This window comes from Rhinopithecus roxellana, chromosome 5 (assembly GCF_007565055.1).
Source record: "Rhinopithecus roxellana isolate Shanxi Qingling chromosome 5, ASM756505v1, whole genome shotgun sequence".
Taxonomy (NCBI): Eukaryota; Metazoa; Chordata; class Mammalia; order Primates; family Cercopithecidae; genus Rhinopithecus; species Rhinopithecus roxellana.
In genome coordinates this window covers 103457949-103475065 of record NC_044553.1, presented here as the reverse complement: position 1 = coordinate 103475065, position 17117 = coordinate 103457949, and the positions used below count along the sequence as shown (strand labels likewise).

Genomic DNA, 17117 nt, shown 5'->3' with positions numbered 1-17117 from the left:
CAAGGTGGGAGGACTGCTTGACTTTAAGAGTTTAAGGCCAGCCAGGCAACATAGCAAGACCCCATATCTCTACAAAAAATTTTAAAATGAGCCAGGTGTGGTGGGTGGCATGCGCCTGTAGTCCCAGTTCTTAACCTGAGCCCAAGAGTCTGAGGTCACAGTGAGCCGATCATGGGAGTGCACTACAGCATAGGCAACAATAGCCCAAGCTACTAGGGAGGCTGAGGCCGAAGAATTGTTTGAACCCAGGAGGTGGAGGTTGCAGTGAGCCAAGGCCACGCCACTGCACTCCAGCCTGGGTGATAGAGTGACATTCTGTCTCAAAAAAAAAAAAAAAAAAAGGAATATTAGAAAAAATTAAGGTAAAAAGCACAAAGACTTACTAATGAATGAAAGCAAAACTTAAACATCACTGAAATTATAAATTTTTAAATAGCACTACTATTTATGAAAATTTATAAAAATTCAATTTACATATAACATTTTCACAGTCATATCTAATGGACAAAATAAAACACACTTGTACTTCAATGTACATCCAATTAACTCCAGGATACAAGGTGATATGTAATAGTAATTAATGAAAAATGTTAAATGATCTGTATTAACCGCAGGTTTTTGATGCTTACACCTCTGAAGCCTTACTGATTATAGAGAGAATATGTCCTTCCCAGGGCTAGTCAGTTCCTAGAGACAGTAAGTGACTAGCCTGTGAGCATGCCTTTCATATTCAAACCAACCAATCCAGAGCCCACACCCCTACCACCTCCTCTACACTTACATTCAGGGTGACTACTCCTTTGCCCTAATTACAAAAGGACTGGGTACTAGACAACTAGAGACAATTCTTATGCCCTAGAGCCCAGTGGAATTATTCAAACTAGCTAATTCTAAACTTGCTTAACCTGGGTTGCCTGTTTCTTGCCACAGAAATCATAATAAAGACTCTTGCCCATGTTTTTCCTGGTTCCCTCTACCTCCTGACCAACTCTGGTGCTTCTCCACGTAGCCCTTGTGGCATGGCATGCCCCTTCCGCTTGGGAACTGTGAGTAACAAACTATTATTTCAACAGCTTTCTTGATCTGTTGACTTCATGATACCTGAATAATAATAAAAGCTATGTTTTAAAACATTGCCTTGGATTACCCAGTTAATTAACGCACAGACATTTGAAAAAATACACTAAGAGACTACATAAAAGCTTAAACATACTGACAGGTAACATCCCATGAATCTTACTTTCTTGAAGGTTGAGTGGAGGATTAATGAGATTATCTAAAGTTCGAGGTCCATGTTCAGACTGTGGTGCTGAAAATCCAGGGATTAAGCATGAAAACATCCAGAGCTGTTCTTTGCTACAGTTATTCTGAAGAGCTTGCAACCACAGTAAGAAAAGACGAACACCTTCTCGCCTAATCTAAAATAAAATAAAATGAAAATAGACAATATTTTTATTTATAATGGAAATACTTCCCTCCTTTGAAAAACAAAGTTTTCTAGATGATGATTACAGAATGATACTTTCAAAAGGCAGGGCAGGGAAGGAAGGGGAAGTTGAGGAGGAGGAGAGAGACAAGACATACCAATAGCATCTATTAAATCATTATTTGGAAATACAAATGCATGGATTTTTAACAAGTATAGAATGAATTTGTTCTCTAAAGGCATCAGGTAATGTTTATTCTATAATTTCTATTTATAAAAATCAGAAAGTAATTTCCTTCTTGTCTACTTCCCTCCTTGCCTATCTCCCATCACCACCAGTCTAATCCAAGAAGCAAGAAGAGAGAGAACAACGACTGTTAGTAGTAAGAATGAGTTTGGTAAAAGGAGGAATGGTTATGGGGATCCTGGCACATTGCGAATTCAATGTTCTTGCCCCTGAAAAGTTCTGAAATTATTAAAATTATTAAGTTAAAATAAAATGATTTAAATTATTTAAATAAAATTATTTAAAACCTCTCTGAAATTATCTCATTTCCTTATTATTTGATTCTAAGCTCCAAGACAGCAACTTTGTTCTACTCTATTAAAGCACCTAAAACAATACCCTGTACACAGAAGACAATAAATATTTTAATTGATTAATGAACATTCTCTCAGCATAAAAACAGTAAAAGAGAAATAGAGGAAAATTCAATCTCTGACAAGTCAAACACTCATTCTTCCACTACGTAATCTCACTGATAGCTTTGGAAATTACCTAATCAGAGCTTGTTCATGGCCACTGTCAAAGGTATTCAACTGCTGTCACTTTCATGGTTTGGACAGATAACAGGAGAAAAGCTACAGGAAGGCTTATTCCTTTGTACTTTTATACTCAAGCCATGAAGTCAAAAGCCCCTGTAATAATGTTACTTTACCTAACCTACAGCAAGATATTTTCGGAATGGGCAGCTTCTCTTATCACAGTACAATGACATAATGAAAAAGAAACAACAAAGTATATATATATATGTATCTCCCCTACTTCCCTCTGCATCTAACAGTGGCTATGGTGGAATGAATCATCATCTGTCGAATGACTAAATAATGTTTTTCTTCTGGGGACCATAAAGAGGAAAGATTGCTGGTGAATGAGTCCATTGAGTGGCAAAGTACAACAATTTTTCAATGTCCCCAGTCAACCTAGAATGGTTTGTCAAACAAACTCTTGCTTTTTTTTTTTTTAGATATAGGCTCACTCTGCCACCCAGGCTGGAGTGCAGTGGCATGATCTCAGCTCACTGCAACCTCCGCCTCCAGGGTTCAAGCAATTCTCCTGCCTCAGCTGCCCAAGTAGCTGTGAGTACAGGTGCGTGCCACCACGCCTAGCTAATTTTTGTATTTTTAGTAGAGACAGGGTTTCACCATGTTGGCCAGGCTGGTCTCGAACTCCTGGCTTCAAGTGATCCACCCACCTCAGCCTCCCAAAGTGCAGGGATTACAGAAGTGAGCCACTGCACCTGGCCTCTTGCTGCATTTTAAGTGAATTCACTTCAATTAAATAAACTGAAGACAATTCAAAGATCTTTAGGAAAAAGTTTAGGTATGAAAAGTGTTAACAGGTGGCATGTATGTTCTACTCAGTATTTTTAAAGTCATAGAAAATAAACATAGTTGTACCTTTAAGGAGTTTCCTGTGTGAAGTAGTTTCTTTAAAATCAATCCTAAAAAGAAAACATGATTTTAAATATTCACATCTTATCTATTTGTAAATGTCAGAGTTCTCGGTCAGACTTGAAAACACTTTTAAGTAAGTCCTTGGCAACCTCCAAATTATTCTTGGTGACCTTTATATCCTTCTGGCCATACTTGGGATCGGAAGGGCATATAAAAAGAATCACCTTTTCAACACATGCTTTATTGCAATTAAACATGATTTTTTTAAATTAACAAAACCTAGGCCCGAAATTGCATTTAACACAACAATCTATTATAAATCTCTTATTTAGACTAAGAATAAAATACTTTATCACTATCCAAATGAAATCCACTAGAGAAAATATTCATTTAGTTAACCATATGAACATCCTTAACTGTAGTATTTCCTAATCAATATTTCCATTATACTAATTTTCTAAGTTTCACAAAGTCATTAATTTTTTTCTTCTCAATCATGAAATATTTCAAACCTACAATAAAATACTGAAAATAACATGAACAAACCTGCAGAGGACCACCATTCAGTATGAATAAATCTACACGTAGTTCCATGTTTGTTTCACTTACCTGCATTATCTCCAATGTTTTACTTTACTGTACAGGTATCACTGAGGCCCAAATCATATTGTTCCTTTCTTCCCCAGAGGAAACCATTATCCAGGCTTTGGTATTAATCATTTCCAAAAATATTTTTATATTATTACTACACATTTATAAATCCATAAAAAAAATAAAACTGTTTCATACAAGTCATTTGTTTTTTAAAAGTCATTTATAAGTTACTTTTCACATACAACATTAGCTTAACAAATTTATCTATACTTATCAATGTAGCTCTAGTTAATACATTTTAAGAAGTGCATACTATTCCACTGTATGAACATACCAAAATTTATTTATCATCTTTATATTAAGACATTTGGTTCGTTTTCAGATTTTTGCTATTCCAAGAGTACCATAATAAATAGTTCTTGTTCATGATTCCCTGTACACACCTGAGTTTCCCTGAGGTATATAAATAGGAATAAAATTACTTTCAGCTATACCAAATATTAGATAATTCTCTCCAAAGGAGTTGTGACAATTAACAGTACTACCAGCAGTATATGGGAGGGCTCTAGTACCATATTGCTGGCAGCACAAAACATTGACAGATGCTCTAATATTTGATAATCTGATGTATGTTAACTATCTTAATATTGCTTTCATTTGATATTTCCTAGCGACACTGAACATCTTTTAATTTGGCCATTCAAGGTTTCCCTGTTTTATCCTTTGTACAATCTTCAATTTAGTTGTCCTTTTTTACCCCCTCAAAGAGATGGGGTCTTGATCTGTTGTTCAGGCTGGAGAATAGCGGTGCAATCGTAGATCACTGCAGCCTCAAATTCCTGGGTTCAAGTGATCCTCCCACCTCAGCCTCCTGAGTAGCTGGGACTACAGATGTGCACCACCAGGTCTGGCTAATTTTTGTACTTTTTGTAGAGGGCCTCATTATGTTGCCGAGGCTGATCTGGAACTCCTGGCCTCAAGTGATCCTCCCACCTTGGCCTCCCAAAGTGCTGGGATTACAGGTGTGGGCCACTATACCTGGCTTTCTTCATATATATATATATATATATACATACACACACACACACACACACACACACACACATATATATGAGAGGAGTTCCTTCTGTATCATTACTTCTGGGTCTATTTCTATGAATTGAAAATATATTATCCCAAACAATTCAATCAAGTTTTTGTTGGGTGGGGAGGTGGTATCTTCTGATGCAGATAAGTTTTAATTTTTTTTTTTTTTTTTTGAGACAGGTTCTCCCTCTGTCACCCAGGCTAGAGTGCAGTGGCATGATCATGGCTCATTGCAGCCTTGACCTCCTGAGCTCAAGTAATCTTCTTGCCTCAGCCCCCAGATAGCTGGAACTAAAGGCACATGCCACCATGCTTGGATGATAATTTTTGTATTTTTTGTAGAGATGGGGTTTTGTCATGTTGCCCAGGCTGGTCTCAAATTCCTGAGCTCAAGTGATCTGCCCACCTTGGCATCCCAAAGTGCTGAGATTACAGGCATAAGACACCGTGCCTGGCCTTAAATTTTAATATAATCAATTTGCCAATGTTTTTCTTTCTTACGTGTTCTTTCTATGTCTAAAGAAATCCTTCCCTACATTAAAATTATAAACCAAATATTCACTTCAAAAAGTTTTTATGTGTTGCTTTTCACATGTAGGTCCCGAAATCTATCAGAAATGTATTTCCTTGTGGGTGGAAGAGAGTTTGGTTTTTCACAAATGGAAAACCAAGTATAGTACTATTTTGGGGTTTATGATGCTCAAATGAACTAAAATGCCATCTCAATCATATTTCAAGCTTCCATACATAAGCTTAGGTCTTTGGCTCATCTCCATGTTCCTTTTCATTCACCCACTTATCCATCCCTACATCAGTAACAGTGCCTTTGTTAGTATAACTTTATAATTTATCTTGTTATCAGGCATGAAAATAGCCAACAACAACACCCTCTTGGTCCGACTTGTTATTCTTCCAAATTGCTTTGGCTTTTATTTTACATATAAACTTTAAGATAAATTTGTTAGGCTAATTTAAAAATCCCTATAGGAATGTTAAGAATTGTTATATGTGTGTGTATATATATATTTGATATACATGATATATATTTTATATACACGGTATATATATTTAATACTGATAAATATTAATGTGTGACATTAATATTTATATATATACTTAACAAATTCATTTGTTTGAGACAGGTTCTTGCTCTGTCACCCAGGCTGGACTGCAGTGGCACAATCATGGCTCACTGCAGCCTTGGCCTCTTTGTCTCAAGTTATCCTCTCACCTCCCCAGTAGCTGGGAACACAGACACACACTACCACACCCAGCTAATTTTTCTATTTTTTTTTTGTAGAGTTGGGGTACTGCCATGTTACCCAGGCTGGTCTCAAACTCCTTGGTTCAGGTGATCCACCCACCTTGGCCTCTCAAAGTGCTGGGATTACAGGCGTGAGCCACTGCACCCAGTCAAAAATTACTGTCTTACATGTGCATCAAATATGCTGAAAGGTAATGCTATAGTAGTTCTGAAGCTGTTGGATTAGGGAACTCTACTAATGGAAAAACAAATTTAGATGAGTTTGCTATGAGAACTGGAAACACAGATGGCATATTTGGACCAGTTAAAAACCCCTGGAGTTATTCAAAACAATATAGAGAAAAGAGGAAGTAGAATCTCCACTTTGAGAATGAAGATTCAGACTGGCTGATAACTGGAGGAAGCTCAGGTGGGAGTGCAGTTGCCATATTGGCATTCACACGCTATGCGGCTTTAGGATCAGATACAGGAGGACTGATCAGAAATCCTGCTGCCTACTGTGGGCTTGTTGGTTTCAAACCAAGCTGTGGCTTAGTTTTCCAACATGGTCTCATTTCCCCGGAGAATTCGATGGATGTGCAAGGACTCTTAACCAGACATGTGGATGATGCAATTGTCTTGGGTGTCCTGGCTGGACACGACCCTAAGGATTCTACCACAGTACAGGATCCTGTTAAACCATTCATACTTCCCAGTTTGACAAATGTGAGCAAACTATGTATAGGAATTCCAAAGGAATATCTTGTACTGGAATTATCAAGTGAAGAACAGTCTCTTTGGTCCAAAGCTGCTGACCTCTTTGAGTCTGAGGGGGCCAAAGTAACTGAAGTATCCTTTTCTCACATCACTTATTCAATTGTCTGCTACCATCTATTGTGCATATCAGAAGCAGTATTGAGTATAGCAAGATTTGATGGGCTACAATATGGTCACAGATGTGACACTGATGTGTCTACTGAAGCCATGGCTGTTGCAACCAGATGAGAAGGGTTCAATGATTCTGTAAGAGGAAGAATTCTCTCAGGAAATGTTTTCTTGTTAACATAAAAATATGAAAATTATTTCATCAAAGCACAGAAAGTGAGATGTCTCATTGCTAATGATTTTGTGAATGCTTTTAACTCTGGAGTATGCTAACTCCCACACCACCTTGAGTGACGCAGTACCATACTTGGAGTTCATCAAAGAAGACCACAGAATAGGAAGTGCCCAGGATGATATTTTCACACAACCTGTAAATATGGCAGGACTGCCAGCAGTGAGTATCCCTGTTGTACTCTCAAACCAAGGGTTCCAATAGGACTGCAGTTTACTGGACATGCATTTTGTGACTAGCAGCTTCTTATAGTAGCCAAATGGTTTGAAAAACAAGTTTCCTGTTACTCAACTTCAAGAACTCATGGGGGGTGGAGCAAGATGGCCGAATAGGAACAGCTCCAGTCTCCAACTCCCAGCGCGAGCGACACAGAAGACTGGTGATTTCTGCATTTTCAACTGAGGTACTGGGTTCATCTCACTAGGGAGTGCCGGACAATCGGTGCTGGTCAGATGCTGCAGCCTGACCAGCGAGAGGGCGAGGCATCGCCTCACCTGGGAAGCGCAAGGGGGAAGGGAATCCCTTTTTCTAGCCAGGGGAACTGAGACACACAACACCTGGAAAATTGGGTAACTCCCACCCCAATACAGCACTTTAAGCAAACCGGCCCGCCAGGAGATTATATCCCACACCTGGCCGGGAGGGTCCCACACCCACGGAGCCTCCCTCGTTGCTAGCACAGCAGTCTGTGATCTAACCGCAAGGCAGCAGCGAGGCTGGGGGAGGGGCGCCCGCCATTGCTGAGGCTTAAGTAGGTAAACAAAGCCGCTGGGAAGCTTGAACTGGGTGGAGCTCATAGCAGCTCAAGGAAGCCTACCTGTCTCTGTAGACTCCACCTCTGGGGACAGGGCACAGCTAAACAACAACAACAACAACAACAAAAGCAGCAAAAACCTCTGCAGACGCAAACGACTCTGTCTGACAGCTTTGAAGAGAGCAGTGGATCTCCCAACACGGAGGTTGAGATCTGAGAATGGACAGACTGCCTGCTCAAGTGGGTCCCTGACCCCTGAGTAGCCTAACTGGGAGACATCCCCCACTAGGGGCAGACTGACACCCCACACCTCACACGGTGAAGTACACCCCTGAGAGGAAGCTTCCAAAGGAAGAATCAGACAGGTACACTCGCTGTTCAGCAATATTCTATCTTCTGCAGCCTCTGCTGCTGATACCCAGGCAAACAGGGTCTGGAGTGGACCTCAAGCAATCTCCAACAGACCAACAGCTGAGGGTCCTGACTGTCAGAAGGAAAACTATCAAACAGGAAGGACACCTACACCAAAACCCCATCAGTACGTCACCATAATCAAAGACCAGAGACAGATAAAACCACAAAGATGGGGAAAAAGCAGGGCAGAAAAGCTGGAAATTCAAAAAATAAGAACTCATCTCCCGCTGCAAAGGAGCACAGCTCATCGCCAGCAACGGATCAAAGCTGGACGGAGAATGACTTTGACGAGATGAGAGAAGAAGGCTTCAGTCCATCAAACTTCTCAGAGCTAAAGGAGGAATTACGTACCCAGCGCAAAGAAACTAAAAATCTTGAAAAAAGAGTGGAAGAACTGATAACTAGAATAATTAAGGCAGAGGAGGTCATAAACAAAATGACAGAGATGAAAACCATGACAGGAGAAATACGTGACAAATGCACAAGATTCAGTAACCGACTTGATCAACTGGAAGAAAGAGTATCAGCGATTGAAGATCAAATGAATGAAATGAAGTGAGAAGAGAAACCAAAAGAAAAAAGAAGAAAAAGAAATGAACAAACCCTGCAAGAAGTATGGGATTATGTAAAAAGACCAAATCTACGTCTGATTGGGGTGCCTGAAAGGGAGGGGGAAAATGAAACCAAGTTGGAAAACACTCTTCAGGATATCATCCAGGAGAACTTCCCCAACCTAGTAGGGCAGGCCAACATTCAAATTCAGGAAATACAGAGAATGCCACAAAGATACTCCTCCAGAAGAGCAACTCCAAGACACATAATTGCCAGATTCACCAAAGTTGAAATGAAGGAAAAAATCTTAAGGGCAGCCAGAGAGAAAGGTCGGGTTACCCACAAAGGGAAGCCCATCAGACTAACAGCAGATCTCTCAGCAGAAACTCTACAAGCCAGAAGAGAGTGGGGGCCAATATTCAACATTCTTAAACAAAAGAATTTTCAACCCAGAATTTCATATCCAGCCAAACTAAGTTTCATCAGTGAAGGAGAAATAAAATCCTTTACAGACAAGCAAATGCTTAGAGATTTTGTCACCACCAGGCCTGCCTTACAAGAGACCCTGAAGGAAGCACTAAACATGGAAAGGAACAACCAGTACCAGCCATTGCAAAAACATGCCAAAATGTAAAGACCATCGAGGCTAGGAAGAAACTGCATCAACTAACGAGCAAAATAACCAGTTAATATCATAATGGCAGGATCAAGTTCACACATAACAATATTAACCTTAAATGTTAATGGACTACATGGTCCAATTAAAAGACACAGACTGGCAAACTGGATAAAGAGTTAAGACCCATCAGTCTGCTGTATTCAGGAGACCCATCTCACATGCAGAGACATACATAGGCTCAAAATAAAGGGATGGAGGAAGATCTACCAAGCAAATAGAGAACAAAAAAAAGCAGGGGTTGCAATCCTAATCTCTGATAAAACAGACTTTAAACCATCAAAGATCAAAAGAGACAAAGAAGGCCATTACATAATGGTAAAGGGATCAATTCAACAGGAAGAGCTAACTCTCCTAAATATATATGCACCCAGTCCGGGCGCGGTGGCTCAAGCCTGTAATCCCAGCGCTTTGGGAGGCCGAGACGGGCGGATCACGAGGTCAGAAGATCGAGACCATCCTGGCTAACATGGTGAAACCCCGTCTCTACTAAAAAATACAAAAAACTAGCCGGGTGAGGTGGCGGGCGCCTGTAGTCCCAGCTACTCGGGAGGCTGAGGCAGGAGAATGGCGTAAACCCGGGAGGCGGAGCTTGCAGTGAGCTGAGATCCGGCCACTGCACTCCAGCCCGGGCGACAGAGCGAGAATCCGTCTCAAAAAAAAAAAAAAAAAAAAAAAAAATATATATATATATATATATATATGCACCCAATACAGGAACACCTAGATTCATAAAGCAAGTCCTTAGAGACTTACAAAGAGACTTAGACTCCCATACAATAATAATGGGAGACTTCAACACTCCACTGTCAACATTAGACATTAGACAGATCAGCGAGACAGAAAGTTAACAAGGATATCCAGGAATTGAACTCAGCTTTGCAGCAAGCAGACCTAATAGACATCTATAGAACTCTCCACCCCAAATCAACAGAATATACATTCTTCTCAGCACCACATCACACTTATTCCAAAATTGACCACAAAATTGGAAGTAAAGCACTCCTCAGCAAATGTACAAGAACAGAAATTATAACAAACTGTCTCTCAGAACACAGTGCAATCAAACTAGAACTCAGGACTAAGAAACTCAATCAAAACCGCTCAACTACATGGAAACGGAACAACCTGCTCCTGAATGACTACTGGGTACATAACGAAATGAAGGCAGAAATAAAGATGTTCTTTGAAACCAATGAGAACAAAGATACGACATACCAGAATCTCTGGGACACATTTAAAGCAGTGTGTAGAGGGAAATTTATAGCACTAAATGCCCACAAGAGAAAGCTGGAAAGATCTAAAATGAACACTCTAACATCACAATTAAAAGAACCAGAGAAGCAAGAGCAAACACATTCAAAAGCTAGCAGAAGGCAAGAAATAACTAAGATCAGAGCAGAACTGAAGAAGATAGAGACACAAAAAACCCTCCAAAAAAATCAATGAGTACAGGAGTTGGTTTTTTGAAAAGATCAACAAAATTGACAGACCCTAGCAAGACTAATAAAGAAGAAAAGAGAGAAGACTCAAATAGACGCAATAAAAAATGATAAAGGGGATATCACCACTGACCCCACAGAAATACAAACTACCATCAGACAATACTATAAACACCTCTACGCAAATAAACTAGAAAATCTAGAAGAAATGGATAATTTCCTGGACACTTACACTCTTCCAAGACTAAACCAGGAAGAAGTTGAATCCCTGAATAGACCAATAGCAGGCTCTGAAATTGAGGCAATAATTAATAGCCTACCAACCAAAAAAAGTCCAGGACCAGATAGATTCACAGCTGAATTCTACCAGAGTACAAGGAGGAGCTGGTACCATTCCTTCTGAAACTATTCCAATCTATAGAAAAAGAGGGAATCCTCCCTAACTCATTTTACGAGGCCAACATCATCCTGATACCAAAGCCTGGCAGAGACACAACAAAAAAAAGAGAATTTTAGACCAATATCCCTGATGAACATCGATGCAAAATTCCTCAATAAAATACTGGCAAACCGGATTCAGCAGCACATCAAAAAGCTTATCCACCATGATCAAGTGGGCTTCATCCCTGGGATGCAAGGCTGGTTCAACATTCGCAAATCAATAAACGTAATCCAGCATATAAACAGAACCAAAGACAAGAACCACATGATTATCTCAACAGATGCAGAAAAGGCTTTTGATAAAATTCAACAGCCCTTCATGCTAAAAACGCTCAATAAATTCGGTATTGATGGAATGTACCTCAAAATAATTAGAACTATTTATGACAAACCCACAGCCAATATCATACTGAATGGGCAAAAACTGGAAAAATTCCCTTTGAAAACTGGCACAAGACAGGGATGCCCTCTCTCACCACTCCTATTCAACATAGTCTTGGAAGTTCTGGCTAGGGCAATCAGGCAAGAGAAAGAAATCAAGGGTATTCAGTTAAGAAAAGAAGAAGTCAAATTGTCCCTGTTTGCGGATGACATGATTGTATATTTAGAAAACCCCATTGTCTCAGCCCAAAATCTCCTTAAGCTGATAAGCAACTTCAGCAAAGTCTCAGGATACAAAATTAATGTGCAAAAATCACAAGCATTCTTATACACCAGTAACAGACAAGCAGAGAACCAAATCAGGAATGAACTTCCATTCACAATTGCTTCAAAGAGAATAAAATACCTAGGAATCCAACTTACAAGGGATGTAAAGGACCTCTTCAAGGAGAACTACAAACCACTGCTCAGTGAAATCAAAGAGGACACAAACAAATGGAAGAACATACCATGCTCATGGATAGGAAGAATCAATATCGTGAAAATGGCCATACTGCCCAAGGTTATTTATAGATTCAATGCCATCCCCATCAAGCTACCAATGACTTTCTTCACAGAATTGGAAAAAACTGCTTTAAAGTTCATATGGAACCAAAAAAGAGCCCGCATTGCCAAGACAATCCTAAGTCAAAAGAACAAAGCTGGAGGCATCACGCTACCTGACTTCAAACTATACTACAAGGCTACAGTAACCAAAACAGCATGGTACTGGTACCAAAACAGAGATATAGACCAATGGAACAGAACAGAGTCCTCAGAAATAATACCACACATCTACAGCCATCTGATCTTTGACAAACCTGAGAGAAACAAGAAATGGGGAAAGGATTCCCTATTTAATAAATGGTGCTGGGAAAATTGGCTAGCCATAAGTAGAAAGCTGAAACTGGATCCTTTCCTTACTCCTTATACGAAAATTAATTCAAGATGGATTAGAGACTTAAATGTTAGACCTAATACCATAAAAACCCTAGAAGAAAACCTAGGTAGTACCATTCAGGACATAGGCATGGGCAAGGACTTCATGTCTAAAACACCAAAAGCAACGGCAGCAAAAGCCATAATTGACAAATGGGATCTAAGTAAGCTGAAGAGCTTCTGCACAGCAAAAGAAACTACCATCAGAGTGAACAGGCAACCTACAGAATGGGAGAAAATTTTTGCAATCTACTCATCTGACAAAGGGCTGATATCCAGAACCTACAAAGAACTCAAACAAATTTACAAGAAAAAAACAAACAACCCCATCAAAAAGTGGGCAAAGGATATGAACAGACATTTCTCAAAAGAAGACATTCATACAGCCAACAGACACATGAAAAAATGCTCATCATCACTCGCCATCAGAGAAATGCAAATCAAAACCACAATGAGATACCATCTCACACCAGTTAAAATGGCAACCATAAAAAAGTCAGGAAACAGCAGGCGCTGGAGAGGATGTGGAGAAATAGGAACACTTTTACACTGTTGGTGGGATTGTAAACTAGTTCAACCATTATGGAAAACAGTATGGCGATTCCTCAAGGATCTAGAACTAGATGTACCATATGACCCAGCCATCCCATTACTGGGGATATACCCAAAGGATTATAAATCATGCTGCTATAAAGACACATGCACACGTATGTTTATTGTGGCACTATTCACAATAGCAAAGACTTGGAATCAACCCAAATGTCCATCAGTGACAGACTGGATTAAGAAAATGTGGCACATATACACCATGGAATACTATGCAGCCATAAAAAAGGATGAGTTTGTGTCCTTTGTAGGGACATGGATGCAGCTGGAAACCATCATTCTTAGCAAACTATCACAAGAACAGAAAACTAAACACCACATGTTCTCACTCATAGGTGGGAACTGAACGATGAGATCACTTGGACTCGGGAAGGGGAACATCACACACCGGGGCCTATCACGGGAAGGGGGGAGGGGGTGGGGGGAGGGGGGAGGGATTGCATTGGGAGTTATACCTGATGTAAATGACGAGTTGATGGGTGCTGACGAGTTGATGGGTGCAGCACACCAACATGGCACAAGTATACATATGTAACAAACCTGCTCGTTATGCACATGTACCCTAGAACTTAAAGTATAATAATAATAATAATAATTAATAAAAAGAACTTATGGATGATTGTTCATCAATCCTTGAAAATGAAAAGTTAGTCTCTGTCTCTCTAATACAGTAGGGATAAATGTATCATGCAAATTTTTAAAAAACTGTTGCCTTTACACTATCAAGTTTATCTCCCATGAATATTGCACAAAATTCCATTTATTCTTTCAAGTCCTTTCTTGTTCTTCAATGATCACATAATTGCCATATATTAATAATTTTTATTGAATACCATATTGAAAACTAAATTTAATATTTTAAACGACTCTAGAATAAACATTCATTCCAAGCACACTGGAACATTCTTCAAGACAGCCTATACTCTGGGCCACAAAACATCTCAATAACTTTAAGATTAAAATCATGCAAAAATATTTTTTCTGATGACAAAGGAATTAAGTTATAAATCGAAAAGGAAAAAAATTGTGGAAACATCATATATTTGAAGAGCTTAAAAATAATAACACTTAAGTTATGGGTTGAAGAAGAAATAAAAAAGACATGAAAAAATATTTTCAATTGAACGAAAATGAAAACACAACATACTAAAATTTATGGGATGGATTTAAGGCAAAGCTTAGAGGGAAATTTATAGTTTTAAATATCTATATTAGAAAAGAAGAAATCTATCAGATTAATATTCTATGGTTACATCTTAAAAAACTAGAAACAGGGCCAGGCACGGTGACTCACACCTGTAATCCCAGCACTTTGGGAGGCTGACGTGGGTGGATCATGAGGTCAGGAGACCGAGACCATCCTGGCCAACATGGTGAAACCCTAATTTTTGTAAAAATACAAAAATTAGCCAGATGTGGTAGCATGTACCTGTAGTCCCAGTTACTCAGGAGACTGAGGCAGGAGAATCGCCCAAACTCAGGAGGCAGAGGTTGCAGTGAGCCAAGAGAGCGTCACTACAGAGTAGTAAATTAAACCCAAAGCAAGCAGAATTTCTCTTTTTAATTTGTTGTTGTTGTTGAGACAGGGTATCATTTTTTTACTCAGGCTAAAGTGCAGTGGCATGATCTTGGCTCACTGCAGCCTTGACCTCATCAAGTTCAGATGATCTTCCCAAATCAGCCTCCCAAGGAGGTGGGACTATAGGAAGGAGTCACCATGTCTAGATAATTTTTGTATTTTTTTCTGAGGTGGGGTTGCACCATGTTGCCCAGGCTGGTCTCAAACTCCTATGCTCAAGCGATTCACCTGCCCCAGGCTCTCAAAGTGCTGGGATTACAGGCATGAGTCACCGCATCTGTCCTTATTTTCATGTTTTAGAGATTGCGTCTCGTTCTGTCACCCAAATTGGAGTGCAGCAGTATGATCATAGCTTACTGCAGCCCTGAATTTCTGGATTTACGTGATCCTCCTGCCTCAGCCTCCTGAGTAGCAGGGATTACAGGCACATGCCAACAAGTGAGGCTAACTTAAAAAAATTTTTTTTTTGTCTTTAAAGACAGAAGTCTCACTATGTTGCTCAAGCTGGTCTCAAACTCCTGGCCTCAAGTGATTATTCTGTTTCAGCCTCTGCCAAGGGCTGAGATGACAGGCATTGGGCATCAGGCTTGCCACAGAATGTTTTATAAAAAATAAAAGAGGTCGAGTATGCTGGCTCACACTTGTAATCCCAGCACTTTGGGAGGTTGGGATAGGAGGACTGCTTGAAGCTGAAGGTTTGAGACCAGCCTGGGCAACAAAGCAAGACCCTGTCTCTAAAAAAATAATTTTAAAAAGTGAGCCGGGCCTGGTGGTGTGCACCTGTGGTCCCAGCTACTTAAAAGGCTAAGTGGGGGGATGGTTTAAGCCCATTTCAAGGCTTCGGTGAACCATGATCAATCATGGCACTACACTTTAGCCTGAGTGACAGAATAAGATCCTGTCTCTTAAAAAACAATAATAATAATAAACACAGTACTACAAAAAATAAGTAGGTTGGGTGCAGTTGCTCACATCTTTAATCCCAGCACTCTGGGAGGCCGAGGTGGGCGGATCACCTGAGGTCGGGGAGTTCATGACCAGCCTGACCAACATGCAGAAACGCCGTCTCTACTAAACATACAAAATTAGCCGGGTGTGGGGGTACATGCCTGTAATCCCAGCTACTTGGGAGGCTGAAGCAGGAGGATCGCTTGAACCTGGGAGGCAGAGGTTGTGGTGAGCCGAGATCGTGCCATTGTATTCCAGCCTGGGAAACAAGAGCGAAACTCCGTCTCAAAAAAATAAAAAATAAAAAATAGAAAAAAATATATATTTAAAATATCAAAGACTAGAATGGAAAACAAGAAAATAGAAAGCAGAAAAGGTATAAAGAAAATCAATGATATCAAAAGTTTGTTCTTTGAAAAGATCAACAAATATGACAAATAGCTAGACTGGCCAATAAAATAGGAGAGAAGACATAAATTACCAAAATCAAGCATGAAGCGGATATAGCCATTAAAAAGAATGAAATCATGTCCTCTGTAGCAACATTTAGCAACATGGATACAGCTGGAGGCCATTATCCTAAAGCAAATTAACATGGGAACAGAAAACCAAGTATCACATATTCTCACTTGTAAGTGGGAGCTAAACATTGGGTACTCAGGGACATAAAAATGGCAACAATAGACATTGGGAAGTACTAGAGGGACAAGGGTTGAAAAACAAACTATTAGGTACTATGTTCACCACCTGGATGACAGGATCAATCATACCCTAAACCTCAGCATCATGAGATAAACACAAGTAACAAACCCGCATATGTATCCCCTGAATCTAAAAATAAAGTTGAAACCACTAAAGAATGAATGAATGAATAAATAAATAAATAAATAGTTTCTGTAATGTGAAAAAAAAAAGAATGAAAGGGGACATCACTATTGACCCTATGAGAATTAAAAGGATTACTATAAGGAGTAACTTAAACAACTTTCTACGAACAAATTGGTTCCTAGAAAGAAACAAATTATCAAACTGACTGAAAAAGATATATAAAATCTGAATAAACCTATAACAAGTAAAGAAATTGAAGTAATAATTACAAATATCACAAAGAAAAGTCCAAGTACAAATGGCCTCACTTTTGAATTTTATCAACTATTTAAAGAAGAAAATGCTACCTACCACTCATTCACAAACTCTTTCAGA

The 17117-nt window shown here is 39.5% G+C and overlaps 1 protein-coding gene and 1 pseudogene across 7 annotated transcripts in view; one reads left to right on the top strand and one right to left on the bottom strand.

Annotated features, from left to right (window-relative positions):
• Positions 1-17117, bottom strand: part of RALGAPA1 (Ral GTPase activating protein catalytic alpha subunit 1) — a 311458-nt gene that overhangs the window by 246477 nt on the left and 47864 nt on the right. For all 7 annotated transcript variants that reach the window (XM_030930785.1, XM_030930791.1, XM_030930789.1 and 4 more), the window contains exons 5-6: positions 3107-3150; positions 1241-1418 (exon numbers count right to left, since the gene is read on the bottom strand). In XM_030930785.1, the coding sequence (XP_030786645.1) occupies positions 1241-1418; positions 3107-3150 (222 nt within the window). The remainder of the gene's footprint in view (positions 1-1240; positions 1419-3106; positions 3151-17117) is intronic.
• On the top strand, positions 3199-7475 carry LOC104663943 (annotated as a pseudogene).